Source organism: Topomyia yanbarensis, chromosome 2 (genome assembly GCF_030247195.1).
Source record: "Topomyia yanbarensis strain Yona2022 chromosome 2, ASM3024719v1, whole genome shotgun sequence".
Taxonomy (NCBI): domain Eukaryota; kingdom Metazoa; phylum Arthropoda; class Insecta; order Diptera; family Culicidae; genus Topomyia; species Topomyia yanbarensis.
Window position 1 is genome coordinate 147,403,600 of NC_080671.1, and position 20,742 is coordinate 147,424,341.

Below are 20,742 nucleotides of genomic sequence, written 5' to 3' on the forward strand. Positions count from 1 at the left end.
AATTGCGATCAAACGCGTGAGGTACATTTGTACCCCAGTGTAACATTCGCCTTTTTGTAGGTGTAAATACAGTTGAGACCGCACGTGGTTTAGAAATAACGTATCACATATATCCGAAATATGAAATATGTGTGTCAATAGGCTCATTACCCTACAAAACTGCATTACAAACTGCTGAAAATATTGTCAATTCAACACACGCACAAGCATATTTTTCTGCGACACTGTGCTGCTACTCAAAAAATTCGTACACGGTTTGACTGTAAGCGATACCACCACTGCCAAAAATCCATAGTGTCAACTGGATAGTCCACGGGCAAATTCGTGAATAGGGCGCTTGCAGAGCGCATATGTATTGGTGAGCCGTTGGGCAGGCAAAAACGACAGCTGCATGTAATGTATACGCAGTGGCGAGATTAATTTTTTGCCTTTCTCATATAAAGAAATGCTATGCAATCACTCCAAAAATCGATTTTCCAACCGAGGGCCGAGTGTCATATCCTATTCGATTCAGTTCGTCGAGATCCCAAAATGTCTGTGTGTATGTATGTGTGTGTCAAATAATGTTACTCGATTTTCTCAGAGATGGCTGAACCGATTTACACAAACTGAGTTTCAAATTCGAATTTTTATTTGTTCCTGTTCCGGAGTTACGGGTTAAAGAGTGCGTTCACACTGCAAATTCCCATATAAACTGGTAACCCTACGATGTCCGAAGGATGTAATACATATTCAAATGAGTTCAACATTACTTGGATTTGCGGGTCTAGATCACTAATGACCAATCCAAGTAGTATTGACCACATTGGTCACCTATGACGGATCTTGATGCCCCCGGGGAACTCGCTAAGTTCCCGAGCTAATGTCACACCTATTTTCCAGCAAACTCTTACCCGATTTTTACAAACTTGATTTTAAATGAAAGATATAATACTCCCAATGACTGCCATTGAATTTCATTCAGTTCTGACATTTGGTTCCGGAGTCACAGGTTGGTTATTACGATCACATAGGAATTTCTCATATGAGCCGGTACAATCGTAATACCTCAAAGGTTTAAAATCTATTGAAATGAACATCAAATTACTTCGATTCGCAGGCCTAGATCACTGATGGCGAAACAAAGATTATTGGAATATATTGTCCACTATCGATAATTCCGTAAGTCCCGGGTTCCGGGCATATTCCAGATCTAAAGCCACTTCAGTGATGACTGAACCAAATTTCACTATCCTAGTCCCAAATGGAAGGTATAATATGAAGTTCGGTATTGAACCCTCCATCTACCCCTCCACATCCTACATCTCACCACCAACCCTCTCAGACCACCCTCCCACCTACATTCTCTTCATCCACCCCGTCTACTAAAATGCAGCGCCCATAGTTTTCGGCCTGCATCAACCCTGGAAAATTTCTCCAAGTGGTGCACCATGGAAGCTAATTTCCTGGGTTACATCACCAGCTACAGCCTTAAGCTAAGCTGATATTTTGATGCACTCGCGCTTTCCAAGCCATATGCTTACGGAAAACGAATACACACTTTGTTTAATTAAACACAGTTTTTTGCTGCTAGCAACAGACGGCGACGCTTTTGTAGAAAGTAAAGGCTTCCGAGTATGAGTCATAGTGAACTACTGATTCATCCACCGGGGTCTTTACTCTCGCGAGGGTGGAAAGAATGTTTTGTTTAGGTCTGAGGCTCTCTCAGAGAGAAGTCTACACCGACGAAATGATAAAAGTCTTTTGCGTCAGATTGGAAGAGGTCAGTCGTATAAGTCAGTTAGAGTTAGCACGCGAAAACCGGGGCGCGTCGTGCAGTCTTGAGAAAAGTTAGTCGATAGTTGAGAACCACCTGACCGGGTTCGGCGGCTGAGAAAATTCAGTCAGAAGTCTATTCCTATCAAAAAATTAGTGATTAAAATTGAGCGGAAAATTCGACCGTATGTATGTATGAACATGTATGTATGTGCCTGAAGGTGTATCGCAAAACAAATAAAGGTAGTGAAACTTAGTGCCTTTTCTGTGCGATATTTGTGCGAAAGAAAACGAAATAGCTTACGTTGGACCGAGTCCGGTAAGGCAAATCTGTAAGGAAAATCCACCCTGCTCCCGTCATACAAAACCAGTGGCCACCGGCGGCTACAAAAATAAGTTAGATGATTCTGACGCATCGTCCCCCTCCCACTAATTATATTCCTTCCCTTCTCCACCACGAAGTTAACATGAAGACAACATTGAACTCACGCTGATTAAGCTGTACAAGTATTTTTGTTTATTTCAAATGTGTCAATATCGACATGTTGCTTATCAGGTTCGTGGCAGTTGTGTACTTATATATGCTTATCAAGTGTAATAAGAATATAATAGACATTTCCACAATGTTATATTGAAAGTAACCAAGCATTAAATCATAGTTTGGATAAATGAGAAAGGTACAATTGCACCACTAGGTGGATTAAAACAGGTTTTTTAAATAATGAATTCATAATATTTAGAGCAAATATGAAAAAATGCAATGCTGCAATGCATTATTGCAATCACAAATAAACATTCATTACCTAATATCATCTTTTCCAACGTTTGAATCAGAAACGCGGCCAAAATAAGCAAAATAATGCCAAAGTTAGGCTTCATACCCATGGAAACAACGAATATTCCAAAAGATGTTTGTCCAAAAAATGTTTCTTTTTTTAGATTTGTGAAACATATTGTACGTCGAGAGTTTGTGTATACAAGAAAACGTCAAGATCTTGAAAGGTGTAATGCCTATACAACTTAATCCAAGGTTTTAATAAAGTTGAATTTAGCTTTCTTATCACAGATAGTCGGTCAAATTTTTGTACTATTTCAATACGTATTTGTAAAATCTAATTTGTTAAAAATTAGATTTTTAATTTTATAGGTGAACAAACATTATATCTGAAGCCTGAGTATCGGTAGATACCACAGGAGTAAAGCTAACTGTTTCTTACGATTACATGGTTGGGTTTGCGAAATTTGCTACCATGTCGGTCTACTTCAGTGCAATTAGTGTTGTACATTGCCGTATAATTCAATATAGTTGTTCTGGGCAATTATCACCCTGCGAAAAGCGAAACCATTCTTCCCCATCACAATTGGCATTTTTTTAACCATAAACTACAGACGTTCTAAACACGGGTTTATACGCAAAAATGTTAAAATAATCCTTTTCGTTTATTGGTATATAATCGCAGATTATTATTATGACACTGGGTGGCTTCATTATTAAAAACCTGTTTTAATCCACCTAGCGGTGCAATTGTGCCTTTCTCATTTCTCTAAACTATGGCACGGAGGCTTTTTATGTTCAACATAATCGTGGAAATGTCCATTACATTCTTAGTACACTTTGCACTTATACACAATGGCATGCCAGCCACGAACTCAATGAGCTACGTGTCGACGGTGAAACACTTGAAACAAAAAAATATCATACTCCATTAGCCTAATCAGCATTAGATCAATGTTATCTGCTTGCTAACTCATTTTGTCATGCGGGGCTGGGTATGTGAAGAGGGCGAAAGTCCCATGAACGAACGACTCCCCAGCTTAAATTGGTATGCTTTGTGATATAGTGGTGGTTTAAAGATGATGGGGTTGATGGGGAGGGGTATGAGGGCTGGATGGGGTAGTGGTCTGAGGGGTGATTTAAGGAGATTTTTAAAGGAGGGGCGCGAACAGTAGAGGGGGGGGGGTAACCCCTCTCCGTAAACCATCAACTACGCCCCTGTTAAAATCCAGAAACCCTAAACGAGTCGAAAAAAAAATTTGGCCGGGATTAGGTTGACGTTTTTCAGAGTGATTGCATAACCTTTCTATATGAGAAAGGCAAAAATGTGCCAAAATCCAAAAAAGTGAATCGTAGTCAAATTTTTTTTTCGAGTTTGCATCAAATCTCGACGTTTCATGCACCTTGAACACATTTAGCATCAAAAATAAAAATTCTATTTTTAATTTTTCCTATAGTTTTTATGAGAAATTTCTGTGTGGCCGCACTCTGAAACCCGTAATTCCGGAACCAGAATTCCGATCGATCCAAAATTCAATAGCAGCCGATGGGAAGGTTGCACCTTTCATTTGAGACTAAGTTTGGGCAAATCGGTCCAGCCATCTCTGAGAAAAATGAGTGACATTATTTGACACATACGCACATACATACACACACACATACACACACATACATACATACACACACATACAGACTTTTTCCGATCTCGACGAACTGAGTCGAATGGGATATGACACTCGGCCCTCCGGGCCGGGATTAGGTTGACGTTTTTCAGAGTGATTGCATAACCTTTCTATATGAGAAAGGCAAAAATATGGGTGGGTAATGTCAGAGACATAACCGGAATGGAGCAGAATCACTGAGAACTGACATACAGTGACACAATCTCATATTCGTACACCTCTAGTGTATATGTTTAATATTGTTTCATAAATGTTTGCGCTATTTAATATAGGTATTGTTTTGTAAATGTGGTAGTAGAATCATCATCTGTCATTTTCTTATCATTTGTAATCAAAAGTGTGCAAAATTCCGTACACTACATATAAAAAATCATTACTTGGTGTGAAAATGGCACAATTTCATATTCGTACACTTTTGAAAAGTCAATTAATTTGTAATTGAAGACCTGTTATTTCTTTATTTTTTTTGCGTCACTTAAAAAAAATAGATTTTATGACTACAAAAAAATGTTCATTGGCACAGTTTCCTCTACACTAGTTTAAGAAATTCTCTCAAATTAACGTAATGGTTAAAAAAAATGTAAACTAACTGCCATTATGAAACGGAAATTAATTATTACTCATCAAAATGAAGCTAAATCACTTCATGAAATCATTGAAATTGTTCAAAGGTTGCGTCTAACAATTTAACATGTCGTTAAAAACTTTGATGTGGCAAAACGTAGAGAAGATATTGCGAAAAACTTGAGCCGTAAAAAATTTACGATGAGGGTTAAACGTTTTTTTTATTAGAAAAAATTGGGAAAATCGAGTAAATAATGTTATATACATGGTAAATAAATTGAATCATAGCGTTTAAGTATAAGTCTGCTCTGGTACGGTTTGTAATGTATGGAGAACGGACAATTACAATGCCTGTGTTCTGAGCAAGAAGCTGTTCATCAATGAGAAGAACAAAATATTGATTTTTTATTTACTAAACAACATAGAAACATTTTATCGGAATACTGGAAAGATTGCCAACTTTGTCTACGAGTCCAAATTCAACTTCTTTGACTTAAATGACTGTTGTTTCGAGTGGAGAAAATCGAACTCAGACCTGGACATAATAGTCATATAACAGCAGCTAAGCGCAGGAACAGTGGAGTTATTGTATGGGGCATAATATGTCCACTAGAAGTGCTAAAAAGTTGGTCTTCATTGATGGAATGATGGATCGTATTTTAATATGAATATCTTAAAATAAATTTTAAAGCAAAGCTTCCGTAAAATGGCACTTTTACTAAGAAATGGTAGATATTGGAAATTCGATCAGGAGAAGAACCTAAAGCATAAGACGTACAAAAAACGTTCAGAGTAAGTTTATAATTGTTTAAATGTTATGGATTCTCCGCTACGGACCCCGTTTATTAACTGTTTAGAAAAAAAATGGGAGTATTTGGATAAAAAGTGCAAAACTATCGGGATTATAATGAGAGTGATCTTAGAAACTACTATTTAGAAGAATGGGATAAAATTTAAGTTGAATACACACAAAAACTAGTGGTCAGCATTCCAATACGTTTGAAAACGTAATTACAAACAAAAGCTACCACATTGAATATTTATTATAAAAATTTCAATTGATTTTTGAAAAAATATGTATACTGTACGAATATGAGATTGTGTGTATATTTGACTATCTTTAGAATTACGAATATTTTTGAAAAAATGAACATTTGTAGTACAAATATAATTATTGTATCTTCCCTCTGCTATCTAGTAAACTATTTCTACATAAATAAAACCTATTTTAATCCACCTAGCGGTGCATTTGTGCCTTTCTCAATCATGAATCACGAGAATGTGTGCGTTGTTTATATTCATTAAAAACTTTCAAATGCATATATTACATTTTATTATTATACATCACATGACAACCATATACAGGAAAATAAATCATTATTCGAGTTCTAAAATTTTGTAAAAGAAAAAACAGCCACGGTAATATTGAACTGAAAAAAGGTGCGAAATCGGCAAAGTCCCAAAAAGTCGATTTTCATAAATAAATTTTTTTCGAGATAACATAAAATCTCGACGTTTCATGCATTTTAAAGATGTTTGGCATCAACAATACGAATTCGATTTCTGAAATTTTTTGAAAAAAATTAGAGTTCCGACTTATATGGGAATTTCATATGTGACCGAACGATTTAGTCTATATTTCCGGACCCATATAAGCGATTCGTATGAAATTTTATATACATTTATGGGGATGTTATAGCTATCATTTGGGAAAATCGGCCCAACCATTTCGGGAAACTGATGTGAGTTCGTAAATTTTGAAAGATGGCCGCTTTTCCCGGGCACTTCCGGAACCGTCTATGGTGGTCAATGTAGTCAACGAAAGTTTGTTTGGCCGTCGGTGACCTAGAACAGCAAATTTAAGTTATTTGAGAGACATTTTAGCGAAATTTTTACCTTTTTTGCTTCCATCGGATTATCGGTTTGAATCACAATTTGCTATGTGATCGCACGCCACAACCCGTAACTCCGGAACCGGAAGTCGGTTGGGGATAAAATTTAATAGCCATTTACGGGGACGCAACATCTTTCATTTGAAACTAAGTTTGGTTGATTCGGTCTAGCCATCTCCGAGAAACCGATGTGATTGTTAGTCTGAATTTGGATACTTCCGCCGGGGCTTCCAGAACCGATGATGGTGGCCAATGTGACCAAAGAGACTTTCAATGGCTGTTAATGACCTAGTACTACAAATCGAAGCAGTTGTGGTCACATTTTGGAAAAATTTTCACCATTATACATTCATTGCAGAATTTCTTAAAATCGACATTTTCTGCGTGATCGTACTCATCACCCTGTAATTCCGGAACCGGAAGTCGGATCCATTAGAAATTCAATAGCAGCCTATGGGAACGTTGCACTTTTCATTTGGGACTAAGTTTGTAAAAATCGGTTCATCCATCTCTGAGAAAAGTGAGTGAGATTGTGTTCGCGTACACACACACAGACGCACATACACACACATACATACACACACATACATACACACACAGACATTTGCCGAACTCGACGAACTGAATCGAATGGTATATGTCACTCGGCCCTCCGGGCCTCCGTTAAAAAGTCGGTTTTCAGAGCAATTGCAATACCTTTCTATTGAGAAAGGCAAAACGTCTCGTAAACTAATGTTTTACTTGTAAAATGCATATAAGCATACCGCATGGCGGTGTACGAAAATGAGATTGTGTCACTGTACAAGTAAAGTTTTGAACTTGTGTAAGAAATAAAACTGTCGCTTTGAAATGACAACAGCAAGTAACAACTTGCCACTGGCCGGCGCTGCGATCGGCCAGCAATCGCTATACGGCACTTGTTTGCAAACTTGGATACAATGGTGACTCGCGCATACAAACTTGTATGCGATGGTAATTATCAACGCATTTTCTTTTAAATGTTTACACAGGTTTTTCAAGAAACTTTGTTCTAGCTTATATGTCTGTTCTCTGTGGTAGGATACACTTTAGACTGTTAATACAAATGCTACAATTTTGACTATCTTCTGATAGGTTCTATTGAAACCAGCTATTTCGTTATTTCTAATGGAAATACCGAAATATCGGTACACATACATAGAAATCTAAAATATTCGAACATATTATCCTCATATGGTAACCCCATTTAATGAAAGTAAAACAATTCATTTGGCAGCAGTAGAGAATCGGATATACTTGTACTGTTATTTCGCTATTTCCTTTAGAAATACCGAAATAACTTACTTTAATAAAACCTTTCAGAAAATAGGTAAAAATTTCAGCATTTGTATTGACAGTCTAAAGTGCATGCTACTGCATTACGGTAATATCTCTGACATTACCTACCCATCTTTCTAATCTAAAAAAGAACAATTGTTTTGAAAACCTAATAATTGCATGACCTAAGACGATTTAAAGCTACACTTTTGTGAAATCTCGACAAAAAACAAAATTACGTGATAGTACAATGAGCCTTTTGTCCTGTTGTTGTTGTGAATTATTAAAATTTTGAACATTTTTCAAAGCGTTATGATTGCGATTACAGGGGGAAATGATGGTTGAATGATACAGTAATGTTTCGATTATATCACTATGCGTTTATATCAATACTCGTTTATATCACCCTCGATTATATCACCCTTTTTGAAAAACAGACAAAGCACAATACGTTTTGACCCAATCAAGCCACATGTTGTGTACTGGCACTTTTAGGATTTTTTTACAATTGATTTGCTTATTTATATGTAGAGTAATGAGCCTATTATTGGGTTTCGGACTATTTCGTTAAGGATTTATATATGATGAGGTCGATCAAAAAGTCGAACTTTTTTATTCTTTTATCTTAAAGTATAGACTCTTAAGAAAGCATCTGAAATTTTGAGGTCTAAGTAGTAGAAGCAAAGTTATAGCGCTTCCATCTTGTCCCTTTACGTGAACGGAGGGCGTGGCGGAAAATATTAAACGTGATGGTTCTCGAAATCATATTTTACCAAAAATATTGTTGCAATATCTAGGAGTGCCGAAATATCTTTCGGCCGATTCCAATTTTAGGTTTACATTCTTATTTGCCGTGTCCTTGAGGGGCCCTCTGGGGCTTGTATTCGATTTGTGTTGTGTAAACAAATCGACTTCTTTTTTATTCGCTTAATTGTTAGTTATCCGCAGGAAAATCTAACAAAATAATGAGAAAACCAAAATATGCAAGATATGGTATGTATGCCGAGATATGCATTTTCTCTTGCATTGATTACCTTTTCTTTTGAAAGGACAACATCAACAATTGGGATGGGAATCGTAGTCTCTTCGAATCCACTGATTTTAATAGTCATGATATTTGTCCAAAACCTTAACATGCCAGATTCCTTCAAGTTTAGCTTTGGGTGGTTCAACAACTTTATGAAACGGTAAAGTGAAGCTTATGCCACATCGTTTAACCCAATGCGTTGAACAAAGATGGCAGACGCTGCTCTAACCAACGGCTTCAAATGGGTCGTGTTATAATAAAAACATGGCAAAAATGGGCGCATTACCCTACTATGATTTATTCTTCTAGACTAACTTTAACTTTTTATTACTTTTTGTTTATAGAAATACATTTGTTAATGCTTGAATGTAATTTTTTGTTTTGTTTTGAATATATCACGCTTCAAATATATCACGCTAAAATACAGACCGACCGTGATATAATCGAAACATTACTGTATCAGCATCCAATAAGCCAACACCATCTCCTTTACACAACGAAACAACCAGTACGCACTACGGCTTGCCAGAGGAAACACACAGATAAATTCACCACTTTGGAACGCGCGGTGGTGAGTTTATCTGTACACGCACCTGACGCCACATATAATTTAAAGTACAACAGAGCGCGGTTCTCGCACTAAACCACCCCATCGTCAATCCATTTATTCAGCTCTGAAAAAAGAGTTTTCAGCTTTTTCTGTGGTGTGTCATCATTGTATCTTCCGTGTATGCTTGAAACTGGCACGTCATTTCATGATTAGAATGAAGTGCTATCAGCGCCTGGCGGCAGTCATGGTATCTATTACCTACCACCAAAGAATGTGAGCTGACATGAAACGCAGCAGCTGCTATGCTTACAACGTCAGAACACAAACTAACGAATTTTGCTTGTGTTCCCTTTTTATACGCGTCGCAGTTCATTCGATGAAACAAAGGCAGTCCCAGCAACGCTTGCTTTTTGAGTGAATTGTACCGACCAATGGATCAGATAATTACTACTTTCTCAAAATCCACTATTTCCGCTATTTTTAGTAATTGTACATACTAACGAATTGGACACAAAATTGTTGTACATATTTCCAATCAGATAGCGTAATAATCTTATTTTTCCATTCAGTACAACGGCAGATATTCATGTTTCAAAAATCGAGTAATATTCCGGCAGAAAATTTTTAGACGGGAACCCTAAATTGAAACGTTAGAAGCATTCTACTTCAAAATTCGTACACGGTTTGACTGTAAGCGATACCACCACTGCCAAAAATCCGTAGTGTCAACTGCATAGTTCACGGGTACATTCGTGAATTGACTTTTCTATTCCCGTTGGAAAAAAGGCGCTGAATTATTTCGTGATGAAAACAAAATATTTTGCACTGCAAAAATCGATTGAGGTTAGGTATTTCGTGATGAAAACAAATCAATTTCCCTTTGACTTGAGTTTGCATATGTGGTTGTAAATGAGCTGTCAGAAATCTTAATAGGGCGCTTGCAGAGCGCATATGTATTGGTGAGCCGTTGGGCAGGCAAAAACGACAGCTGCATGTAATGTATACGGAGTGGCGAGAATAATTTTTTTTAAATAATGAATTCATAATATTTCGAGCAAATGTGAAAAAATGCAATGCATTATTGCAATCACAAGTAAGCATTCATTACATAACATAATCTTTTCCAACGTTTGAATTAGAAACGCGGTCAAAATAAGCAAAATATTGCCAAAGTTATGCTTCATACCCATGGAAACAACGAATATTCCAAAAGATTTTCGTCCAAAAAATGTTTCTTTTTTCAGATTTAAGAAATATATTGTACGTCGAGAGTTTGTGCATACAAGAAAACGTCAAGAATGAATAAATAGTTCGAACTTTTATCTTGCTGCATAGAATGTCAACATGCAATGTGTGCCCAACAAACACTTTGACTGTGTTTGTAGCAAGAGCCCTATAAGGAAACCACATCTATAGAAAACAGTGTCTGATCTCTGTTTTTGTTTCCGCATATCTTCAACGAAGTCAAAACTATTTGCAAGGTGGTGCTCTGTTTGCCGTACTATACCATTCAGTATTCCGGAAAGGTTTCTGCCATTTTATATGTAGCTGTTGCAACCGTTGAAACTATATCCCTTTCTTTGTGTGCTTTAAGAAGTCCATACACACGTGTAGGGTTGTAGTTGAAGATCTTGAGTTTTTCTTTCTGAGCCCGTTCAAAATAACCATCTCTATAGCAACGATCAACAACTGAATTAATTTTCTTTAAGGTTCAAATAACTTTCGGTGAGCGTCTACACGAATTGAACGCTTGATAGTATGCGTTGGAAAAAATGCGTTCAACTTTGTCACCGGTTTATCCATATAAAGCATTTATTAAACGCTAAAAGAAGAATATCAATCGATTTATTAGATTATCACGATTCAAATCATGCAAAATAGTTGGTGGAAAAATAATTGACCGGGTGGAATGGTGCTTTTGAAAAAGTGGCGGTGATTTTTCGTCATACCACCACACTGTCCTAGGGCACGCAACACAACTGCGTAGTGAAAAAACCAAAGCCACTTTTTCAAAAGCACCATTCCGCCCGGTCAATTATTTTTCCACCAACTATTTTGCATGATTTGAATCCTGATAATCTAATAAATCGACTGATTTTCTTTTTTTAGAGTTTAATTAATGCTTAATAAGGAAAAATCGGCGGCAAAACTGAACACATTTTTTCCTACGCATACTACCAAACGTTCAATTCTAACTCATGCTCAAAAAAGGTAACTTGAGTCTTAACGTGAATTTTTTTGTTGTTGGAGACGGACCACTGCGACCAATATTTAGATCTATTGTGGTATTAACGTGGATTTGGTTGGTTCTCTGTTGACCGACGTGTACGTTTCATCATCACTCACCAGTACTTGCATTTTCTCCTAATATTCATTTCGTTTCATTACTATCACTGCTTTGCCGTTATTTGCCTTGATAACCAGTAGATCATCTCTATCATTGAGAAATTTCTTCGTTCTTTTCTGATCTTGTCTTAACCATTAGTTCTCGTCGTGAAAAGGTTGTTTTGTATAGTTGATGAGGTTGACGACTGCATTTCAAATATCGTGACGCATCGTATCGGCCATGGGTACACATTGAATCGCAGTTTCGATTTACGATAGAATTCGAACGTATGGTGCTGCGTGAGGATTCGGGTTATTGAAACCACCTCCCAATTGCAGTGATCAGTTAACGAAATCGGGTAAGGTTTCTACGGTGTAGTTAAGTATCCAGTTTTCATTTCCGCTGTGGCTGATTTTTCCGGGCTTTAGGATTTCTTAAAAACACGCATTCGTTTTCGGGATGCTTTACCCATCAGCACCCTGAAATCTTCCTTCCCCGTTAATCTCTCCAAAAATTCTCGCTTATATTTCGTTGCTACTTGTGTTTTGACGATACTCCGTATCGTGTCCGAAATCGAACAATAATTCAACTATTTTTTTTTCATTAAATTTTCTGAAATTCCAAAATACAAAGTACAAAAACGAACCTTGAAATATGGGAAAAATTGGTGAAGTACCTACATCAAGTAGAAAAATGAATATGTTGTTCTATAGCATAATCCACTCTAGACACCTATTTGTGTGCCTGAATAGGTCGGCCCAAGACCAAGACTGGCCCTTACGTTTGCAGATTGCTAATGCACAAACCTTCCTTCCAGCTAGGTTCTATCATCAATCATATTACTCTCCGAATGGATACTCCTTCACGAAAAAGCCATTCATGACTGCGGATAATCCGGTACGAACCATTAATATTCAAAGAAAATAGGAATCTATTTCATCTTGTAACCGACAGTTTCGGAAGATGAAATCTTTTATTCGTCATTCCGGACGATGAATGAAAGATTATGACAATATATAGACGATGAAATGACATCCGCATTAATATCCGGCGGAGCAGAGAAATAGCGGCGTGAATGGCGAGCCAAATAAATTTTCTATAGGGAGTGAAGTTGCCTAGTGGGGGATTGTTCCAAGACAGCTCAATTTTATTGGCCAATCAATGCATTGCACTTACGTCGGTGTCAATATCTTTACCTCGCTCCTTGGAGGCTGGTTAACAAAAATTGCGTGAAAAACGTAAAATGCTCGTTTATGAGCGAGGCGAAAATTTCAATCGAACGGCATTTTTATTAGTTTTACTAAACGTAGATTGCAGCCTCTGCTCTATATAATGCAGTAAAAGGGTCCATTCATAAATGACGTAGCATTATATGGGGGAGGGGGAGTTTTGTATTTTGTGATGATGTGTGACGACAGGGGGTAGGGGGTAATGTCATGCTACGTAGCTTTTTTAAAGGGAATAGGGGTTGACCTGATGTCACGACAACCTTACCCGTTTCATCTAACTAACATCGTTTTTCATTTTTTTCATTTTTTTCCGGGACAAGGGAGGGGGGTAGAATTACCGTCAAGCTACGTAATTACCAGGTGGTATTTAGAGGTTTGTGACGAAATGCTACGATGGGGGAGGGGGGGGGGTGTTTAAAATCATTCAAAAATGCTACGTCATTTATAAATGATCCCAAAAGCTAAGATAAATTCATAAACAATCGCCTAACGTTGCATCTTGGAGGCTTAGATTTTAAAACAATGTAATTGGAACAGTGAAAAGCTGTGTCCAATGAGGATGCAAAATGACCCTTACTAGGGTATCAACAAACAAAATTAATTCTCCAAAGAACAAAATTATCCTAAATTAGTAATGGAATTTGCGAATTGACACATTGGAATCCGACACTAACAACTTAAAGCCGGCCTAGAATAGCGTCAGATCGATGCTAGCTCCAAAAAGACACTATTTGTGAAACAGAACAAAGCATATTGCACCGCCGCCAAAAAATGTTCTGATTAAGCTGATGAGAATCAGTAAAATCGAAACTTGTTACAGCTTAGCAAACCTTAACGGCTTAATCGATCACCGTAAAAATTGATACGTAGTAGATATTTGTTATGGAGCGTGTTTGTGGGCTATTGGCTCGGGATTATCTGCCAAATGGCGCTTGGGAACAAATTGTGCTTCACTCCCATTTCGTTGAAAGTCGCAGCAACGCGCGACGGATTTTAGATAGTATTGTTTAAAAAACTGTACAGTTCTACTTACCGACAATTGTTGCAAAGATCAACACTCCCGCCAAAAAGTCTGCCACCACAAACAGGTACTCGGCGTCATTCTCCGGAGTTGGCGTCTCTCCAATGGTGGTCAGCGTCAACGTCGACCAGTAGAAGCTGTAAATGTACTGCCGCGAAAGGGTGAGATTCTTCGCTCCATTGATGTTGTACACCCAGTTGTCCGAGCTAAAACCAAGTGCGTAACTTATTGCGAAATAAAGACACGCATTCCAGTGAATTAATACTAAGATAGCTAAAACGACCTGGTGAATGGAAAATCGAAATTCATTATTAATCATTGCTACACACCGCGTCGATCCTTCTGGGAAGGACAGCAGCCGAACTCACTTTACATATCCTAAACGCATTCGGGTAACCGGTGGCCGTCTCGGTACGGTCAAACCATTCCCACATTCTTGGAAGACGCAGTAACCTATTAATCCTAACTATAATTGGACAAGGCAGCCGGCTGGCGGTACAGGAGCTCGGTGCCCACCAGATGTAAGCCAGATCGGTGGGCAGCATCGAGACCACGTCCAACCACCAGCGCTGCTTGGAGAAGTAATGCTTCCGCAGTTTGGATGCGTCACGTACCAGCAAACCCTGCTCCAGGTACCCTGTGAGATAATGAAATAGAGCAAATGGAAACAGGCCGACATTAAAATCTTCGTAAGATCAAGTGAATTAAATTGTCAACAACATTGCGATTCCCACCCGCCGTTTGTCAAGAAGGTGTGCAGGTCAATCCACTATTGCTGCGGTAGGATTTCGTCTTTATAAAGGGGGTTGTACCCGGTTGTGAAACACCCACCATTATGGACGTGTTAAAGTATGTAGCTCAGCCAAAATGTTTTGTCTTGTTCGTGTCTTTTCGAACAAATACCGAACCCTTAACACAAGTGGTATAATAATTATTCAAAAATAAGGAGAAACCAATTACTGAGTTTTTATTTAATTTTTTACTCACAAAGGCCAGCACAATGCACAATATGTATAAAAAACAGAGGTGAGTTGAAACAAAGTAGAATTGAAACACTGCATATTGCTAGCTAAACAAACTGTAAATCGGATCTGGTAAAAATACTTTTGTTTTTGCATCTTTCGCATTGTTGCCAGATCCCTAACGGTAGGATTTTGGTAGCAGTGCTGTCCATTAGCGTGGGACATGATTATATGAAAAAAAGTAGAATTTTGCTCCGAGTAACTTTTTGGGTCCCATTTATCTCCCAGAATAACTCTGTAAATTTTTAGCTCGATCGGTGAATCTATATGTTTGCGCCCACGGTTTAAAGTTTACATGGAATTTCGCATGGGGAAATCGTCTTTTGCGAAATAATTCTTCCAAGAGTCGCCCGTTACTTCCTAAAAATAAATAAATATCTAATTTTGATAGGAAATTTGTCAAAGAAACAAAGTCTAGAAGACCGCGAAACGATCTGATGCTTGTGGAAAAAGCTATTAAGCAAAAACCGATTGATGCCCCGAAGATTGATGAAAATTTCATTCTTCATAGCATCACTGCTGTTGACGGTCGAATTATATACAAAATTTTTAACGTTCTCTTATTATCTACAAAAGAAGCCTCAATTTATCCCTCAAATCACTTGCGAAGTGGCCAAACAGTATAGATAAATTATTTAGACACATTAAGAGAAGATTAAATCAAAATTGCGTATAATTGGACAACCAACAGCAGTGGTGCTAGAAAAAATGAATATTTTATCAATCGTCAGAGCATCAATCGTTTTAAGCTTAATAACTTTTTTCTCACGTGTCAGATCATTTCGTGGTTTTCGAGACTTTATTTCTTTATTATATTTCCTATAAAAACCACATAACGGTTTATTTCTAGGAAGCAATGGGCTGGAGGAATTATTTTGTGAAAGTTAAATTTCCCATATAAAATCCCATGTAAACTTTAAATAGTGGGTGCAAAAATATAGTTTCAGGGATCGAGCTATGAATTTGCACAGTTGTTTTAGGACCCAAATGGTACCTAAAAGGTTACTCGGAGCTGGAATCTAATTTTTGTCCCACCCTAATGTCCATTAGACACTATTTCAATGCTCCTCTGTTTGAATTCACCTCAATTTGCCCTAATTTTGGATATGTATTGTATCATAATAAAGGAATTAAAAAAGGGGGAGGAAAATGGCGTCAGAACCACTATGCACCATCCAGCAAAGTCATTCTTTTGTCATTGATATAGTAAAATATTGGCATATTGAAGTGTATTAAAAAGAACATAATTGTTTTTTTCTAAATCTTTGAGGAGTTAAGAAAATAATATTTTGTTTCAATCCTGATGTCTATATTATTTTAACTCTCTTCCGAATAATCTCCATTTTGTTAATAATACTATTCGGATATCCGCGTTGTTCAACAACCGTGCACACTACCCTAAGTTCGTGATAAGTTTAATGAATAATTAATCGCTGCTGGATGGACAAAGAAACGAACAAATCTTCTCAATTAGGGAGATGCTAGCTAAATTAATGTTCTCGGGAGAAATCTAGCTTGCGTTACGTGATGGGATTTCTTGCGTGGAAATCAAATCGATATTACATTTGTAGGCATTTGTTGCCAACCGCTGATCTCCGTGCATATTTTTTGTATTATGGACACCATTAAAATTAGGTTTTACACCAACCGACATAACCCCATGAAATGAGCCGGATGAACTTCGTTTGACAATTCTCGGTGGTTTGTTTACCTGGGAGTTATGTGAGTTCGAATGAAACAGATTAGCACCCATTGCACTCGAACTCACGCAACTGATAAAGTAAGCAAACCACCGAGAATTGCCAAATATGAACTTCATTCATCATGAGTTCGTGCGTGTCGTCATCTTGTAGAACTCAATAGTTGTTTCTAATGAGGAATTCCACGAAGATCCGTCCGAAAATCTTTAAAATCGTGACCGACCATCTTAAATTCCAATGAAACTTTACACGTTTCACCGTCATGCAAGACTAAATATTTTTCACAGGTAATAAGACTATTTTGAATCAAGAGCAACTTTTCAAAAGGGCGTAAACGTTGCTACGCGTACGAATTTCAAATTTTTTTTGTTCGATTACTGCATTTTATACAGCAAAACTATCTGAGAACGAGTTACAGGGAATGAATACTTCTGTCTGAAAAAAATATACACTGAAAAAAATGTTGTGTCATTTTTCAAAAAAACAAAAATTTATGATAAAAATTTAAATTGCGAAAAAACCCATTTTTTTAAATTTTTTATATTTTGTTACCAAAAACCTAAAGAGAAAAGAAACATTTTGATTGTAATTGCATGATGGAGAAAAAATCAGTAAAAAAGTTTTTCTAACAATAAATTCTGATCTGTTCGACGCTAATTTTGAATTCTTTCATGAAGCCAAGAAGCATGTGATTATAGTTTCGTTTTTCGTACACTGTATCGTATTGTATTTTCGAGTGCATCTCCATGCTTCAATTTGCCTTTTAATCTGATTACGCAAGTAGTATTGTTTTTTTTTTCTAATATATTTGACAACGCGTTTTTTGTTTTAATATATTATTCTAATATATTTGACAATGCGTTAGCACAACTGAGCCGCGGATCTTTCGTGTTTTTACAAGATGTAAAAATAAAAAAAACGTTACAGCCTGTCCGTCGGGACTTGTTGACGCAGCTTGCTGCTGCGTGTTGAGATCCTCTTCTTATTTATTGTTTGTGCTTTTAGGTCGCTGTTGTAAATCCTTTTTCATCGGTATTTGATTCCTTATTGGTAGTGTTGGTTGTTGGTTTGGAGACATTTGGTGTAATCGTTGTTACTTCGATGTTGGTAATGACAGTTGGTTTAGCGGTACTGGGCCCGATCTTTGTTGAGCTAATGTTTGTTACTGCCCGGTCCACAGTCGTTGGTTTACCAACCGGTTGTGGTTTAGCATACGACGACTGTATACCGGCTTTGGTCGTAGCAGTAGTTTGATAGCGGAGGAACTAGTACGTGGTGCCAGGTTATGTAGCGTTATTTCATACGACGACATATTTCAAGTTGTTCTGAGAAGCGAATGATTCTGCTTGACTAATGTTTTTGAACATAATCAGTACCGCATGACGTGAATGGTGGAATTGAACCGCATTAATTTCTGCGACGTTGAGCTTCGTGTTTACCTTCAACATTTGCTCCATTTCAAGAATTGATGGTCTGATCGGACATTTCGTGTAGTCAACAGCAACACAGTTTGCCCGCAACGGGATGCAAACTAGTTTTGCATTGTCGCTCATTGTTTGTTCACGTTTCGCACACTAGGTAGGTATCAATTTTTTCTTTAACAAAAGACCAGGCGGCGCGCGGGTTAATTCTATTACTTGCCCTGCAATAGCAGCGGAGCGATTTCTAGCTTCTGAACTGAGCGAGATGAGAAACCGGACTGTGAAGTAGTATAAGGCAATGTTCCGTCGTTTGTCTTCTCGTAGCAGTGATTACCAGAGACTGACAAAATATTATGTCAATGGGTGTTGTTTGCTAAACAGAACGCGGAAGAGTAGCTTATAAGAATTATATTGAGGCGCGTCTCGACAATTATCACAGTCGAGCATGTAGATGAGCCATATGAGTCCATCCAACCATTCGTGCCGTTTTTCAACTCCTGAATATCATTTTACACCGACTCTGGCAGGGTACTCCGTAATTTTCAAACCTTATACACCCCTACCATGATTTTAGCGGCTTTCAGCTCACTACATTGTTCCAACATATAGCCAGTGCGAGCAATAAGTTCCTAGTTTGATTTATCTCATCTGTTGCTCGTTGACATTCCACATCGAACCAGTTATCCGTGTGTTATCCGATAGTCATGTAACTTTTGCACTGATCGCCTTATGAAGTTGCTGCTACGTTGTAATCAAGCAATCTCTTGTTGGTCGTTGCTCGAAACATTTTGTCCTAAAGGCGGAATTTTATATCTCATGCTTTCAATGAAATAAGAAATTTATGCATATATTTTTTTTTGGCATTCAATATTATACTATGTTCAATAATATATTTTTTCAGTTTCCTAAAGTATTCACTGGAATTTATTCAGATGTTTCAGAATTTTTTTCTGAAGATGAAATTCAACTAAAAATATAACAAAATAACATAAAACATAAAACCGTTTTTTTTTCAAAAATACGCCCCAAAAACCTATTTTCATGTTTCTCATTCGTATAATGAAGAGATCTTGCTTATTTTCCTTTTAACGACATTAAATTAGGTAGAGATTAGTTAGTAGGGAAAGTTATGAAAATTTAGAGCCATAGTACTAAAGTGAGAGCGAGGATTTGAAATATATAGATCGGAAAATTAGAAGTGATAGGTGTCGTATCCATGGTCGAAGCATTCTCCGCTTCAAAGCGTCTTCACCTATCAATAGTTCTTAACAGACTGAATCGTATTCGCACTTCCATCGGTTTCTCTGCCGCAAAATATATCAACACACGCATACGTGTGTTCGATGTCTGTAGTCACTGCATGACACGCTGAAACGCACACAGCTGTACTCATTGCTCTTGTATTTTGTCAACCAGTCAATCCCTCTTCTTCTCACAAGGCATATATAGTGAAACTTACACACCAATGAGACTGCTTGAATGTTCTTATCCTGTTGCATTCACATTCGTACCGATTCATTAAGGTGGAATATATTCGTTATACTCACATATTCTAATATTGGAATGATATTTCTTAAAATTATCGGTTTTAGATAAATTATTTCTCTTCCAACAATATCTTATGCACTACATCCTTTCTCACCTCTACTCCAACGGTAAATATGGTATCGAAAAATCCAAAATATATCATGAAAGTTCTGTATTATTGAGTACTGTTCTTTATATGAACGTCTCGCGCACAAGCTCTCTGTATTCGCTATTTATATCCCATAGTCCATTATCTTGTATCATGGATAAATAAAATTTTTCTTGTGCACACTAACAAAGAAACAATCGTGACGTTGTAATGAGCATTCGAACCCAACTCGTTTCTTCTCGCACGATGACATATTTCCGACGTCACTCGCGCCTTCTCGCATGACTTAAAACAAACCAAATTCCAGATTTGGATAGTGGACACAAACATGATTCGCGTCCTCCCAAATGATTCTTAAACTGCTATCCGTCCTCTCATACGAAACCAAACATAATTCGTGTCTTGTCGCTCGAATTCAAACCTATCTTACCCGATTCGTGTCCTCTCGCACGAATTTAAACCTATTTCGCGTTCGCTCTCACGCATTCAAACATATTCCACCCAATTCGCATCCTCTCGTACGAATCGAAAGCTAATTCGCGTCCTCTCGCACGAATCCAAACATAATTCGTGCCCTCTCGCACGAATTCAAACATATTTCGCATCCTCTCACACGAATTCTATCATATTCCATCCGATTCGCGGCCTCTCGCACGAATTCAATCATGTTCCACCCGATTCGCGTCCTCTTGCACGAATTCAATCATGTTCCACCCGATTCGCATCCTCTCGCACGAATCCACACCTATTCGCGTCCTCTCACACGAATTCAAACATATTCCATCTGACTCGCGTCTTCTCGCACGAATCCAAACATGATTCGCGTCCTCGCGCACGAATCCAAAC

At 37.6% G+C, this 20,742-nt stretch overlaps 1 protein-coding gene across 4 annotated transcripts in view; it reads right to left on the minus strand.

Moving 5' to 3' along the window:
• The window catches only part of LOC131681668 (cyclic nucleotide-gated cation channel subunit A), a 651,507-nt gene that overhangs the window by 42,821 nt on the left and 587,944 nt on the right, over nucleotides 1-20,742 (minus strand). For all 4 annotated transcript variants that reach the window (XM_058962615.1, XM_058962618.1, XM_058962617.1 and 1 more), the window contains 2 exons: nucleotides 14,486-14,754; nucleotides 14,130-14,400 (listed from right to left, as the gene is read on the minus strand). In XM_058962615.1, coding sequence (XP_058818598.1) covers nucleotides 14,130-14,400; nucleotides 14,486-14,754 — 540 coding nt within the window. The remainder of the gene's footprint in view (nucleotides 1-14,129; nucleotides 14,401-14,485; nucleotides 14,755-20,742) is intronic.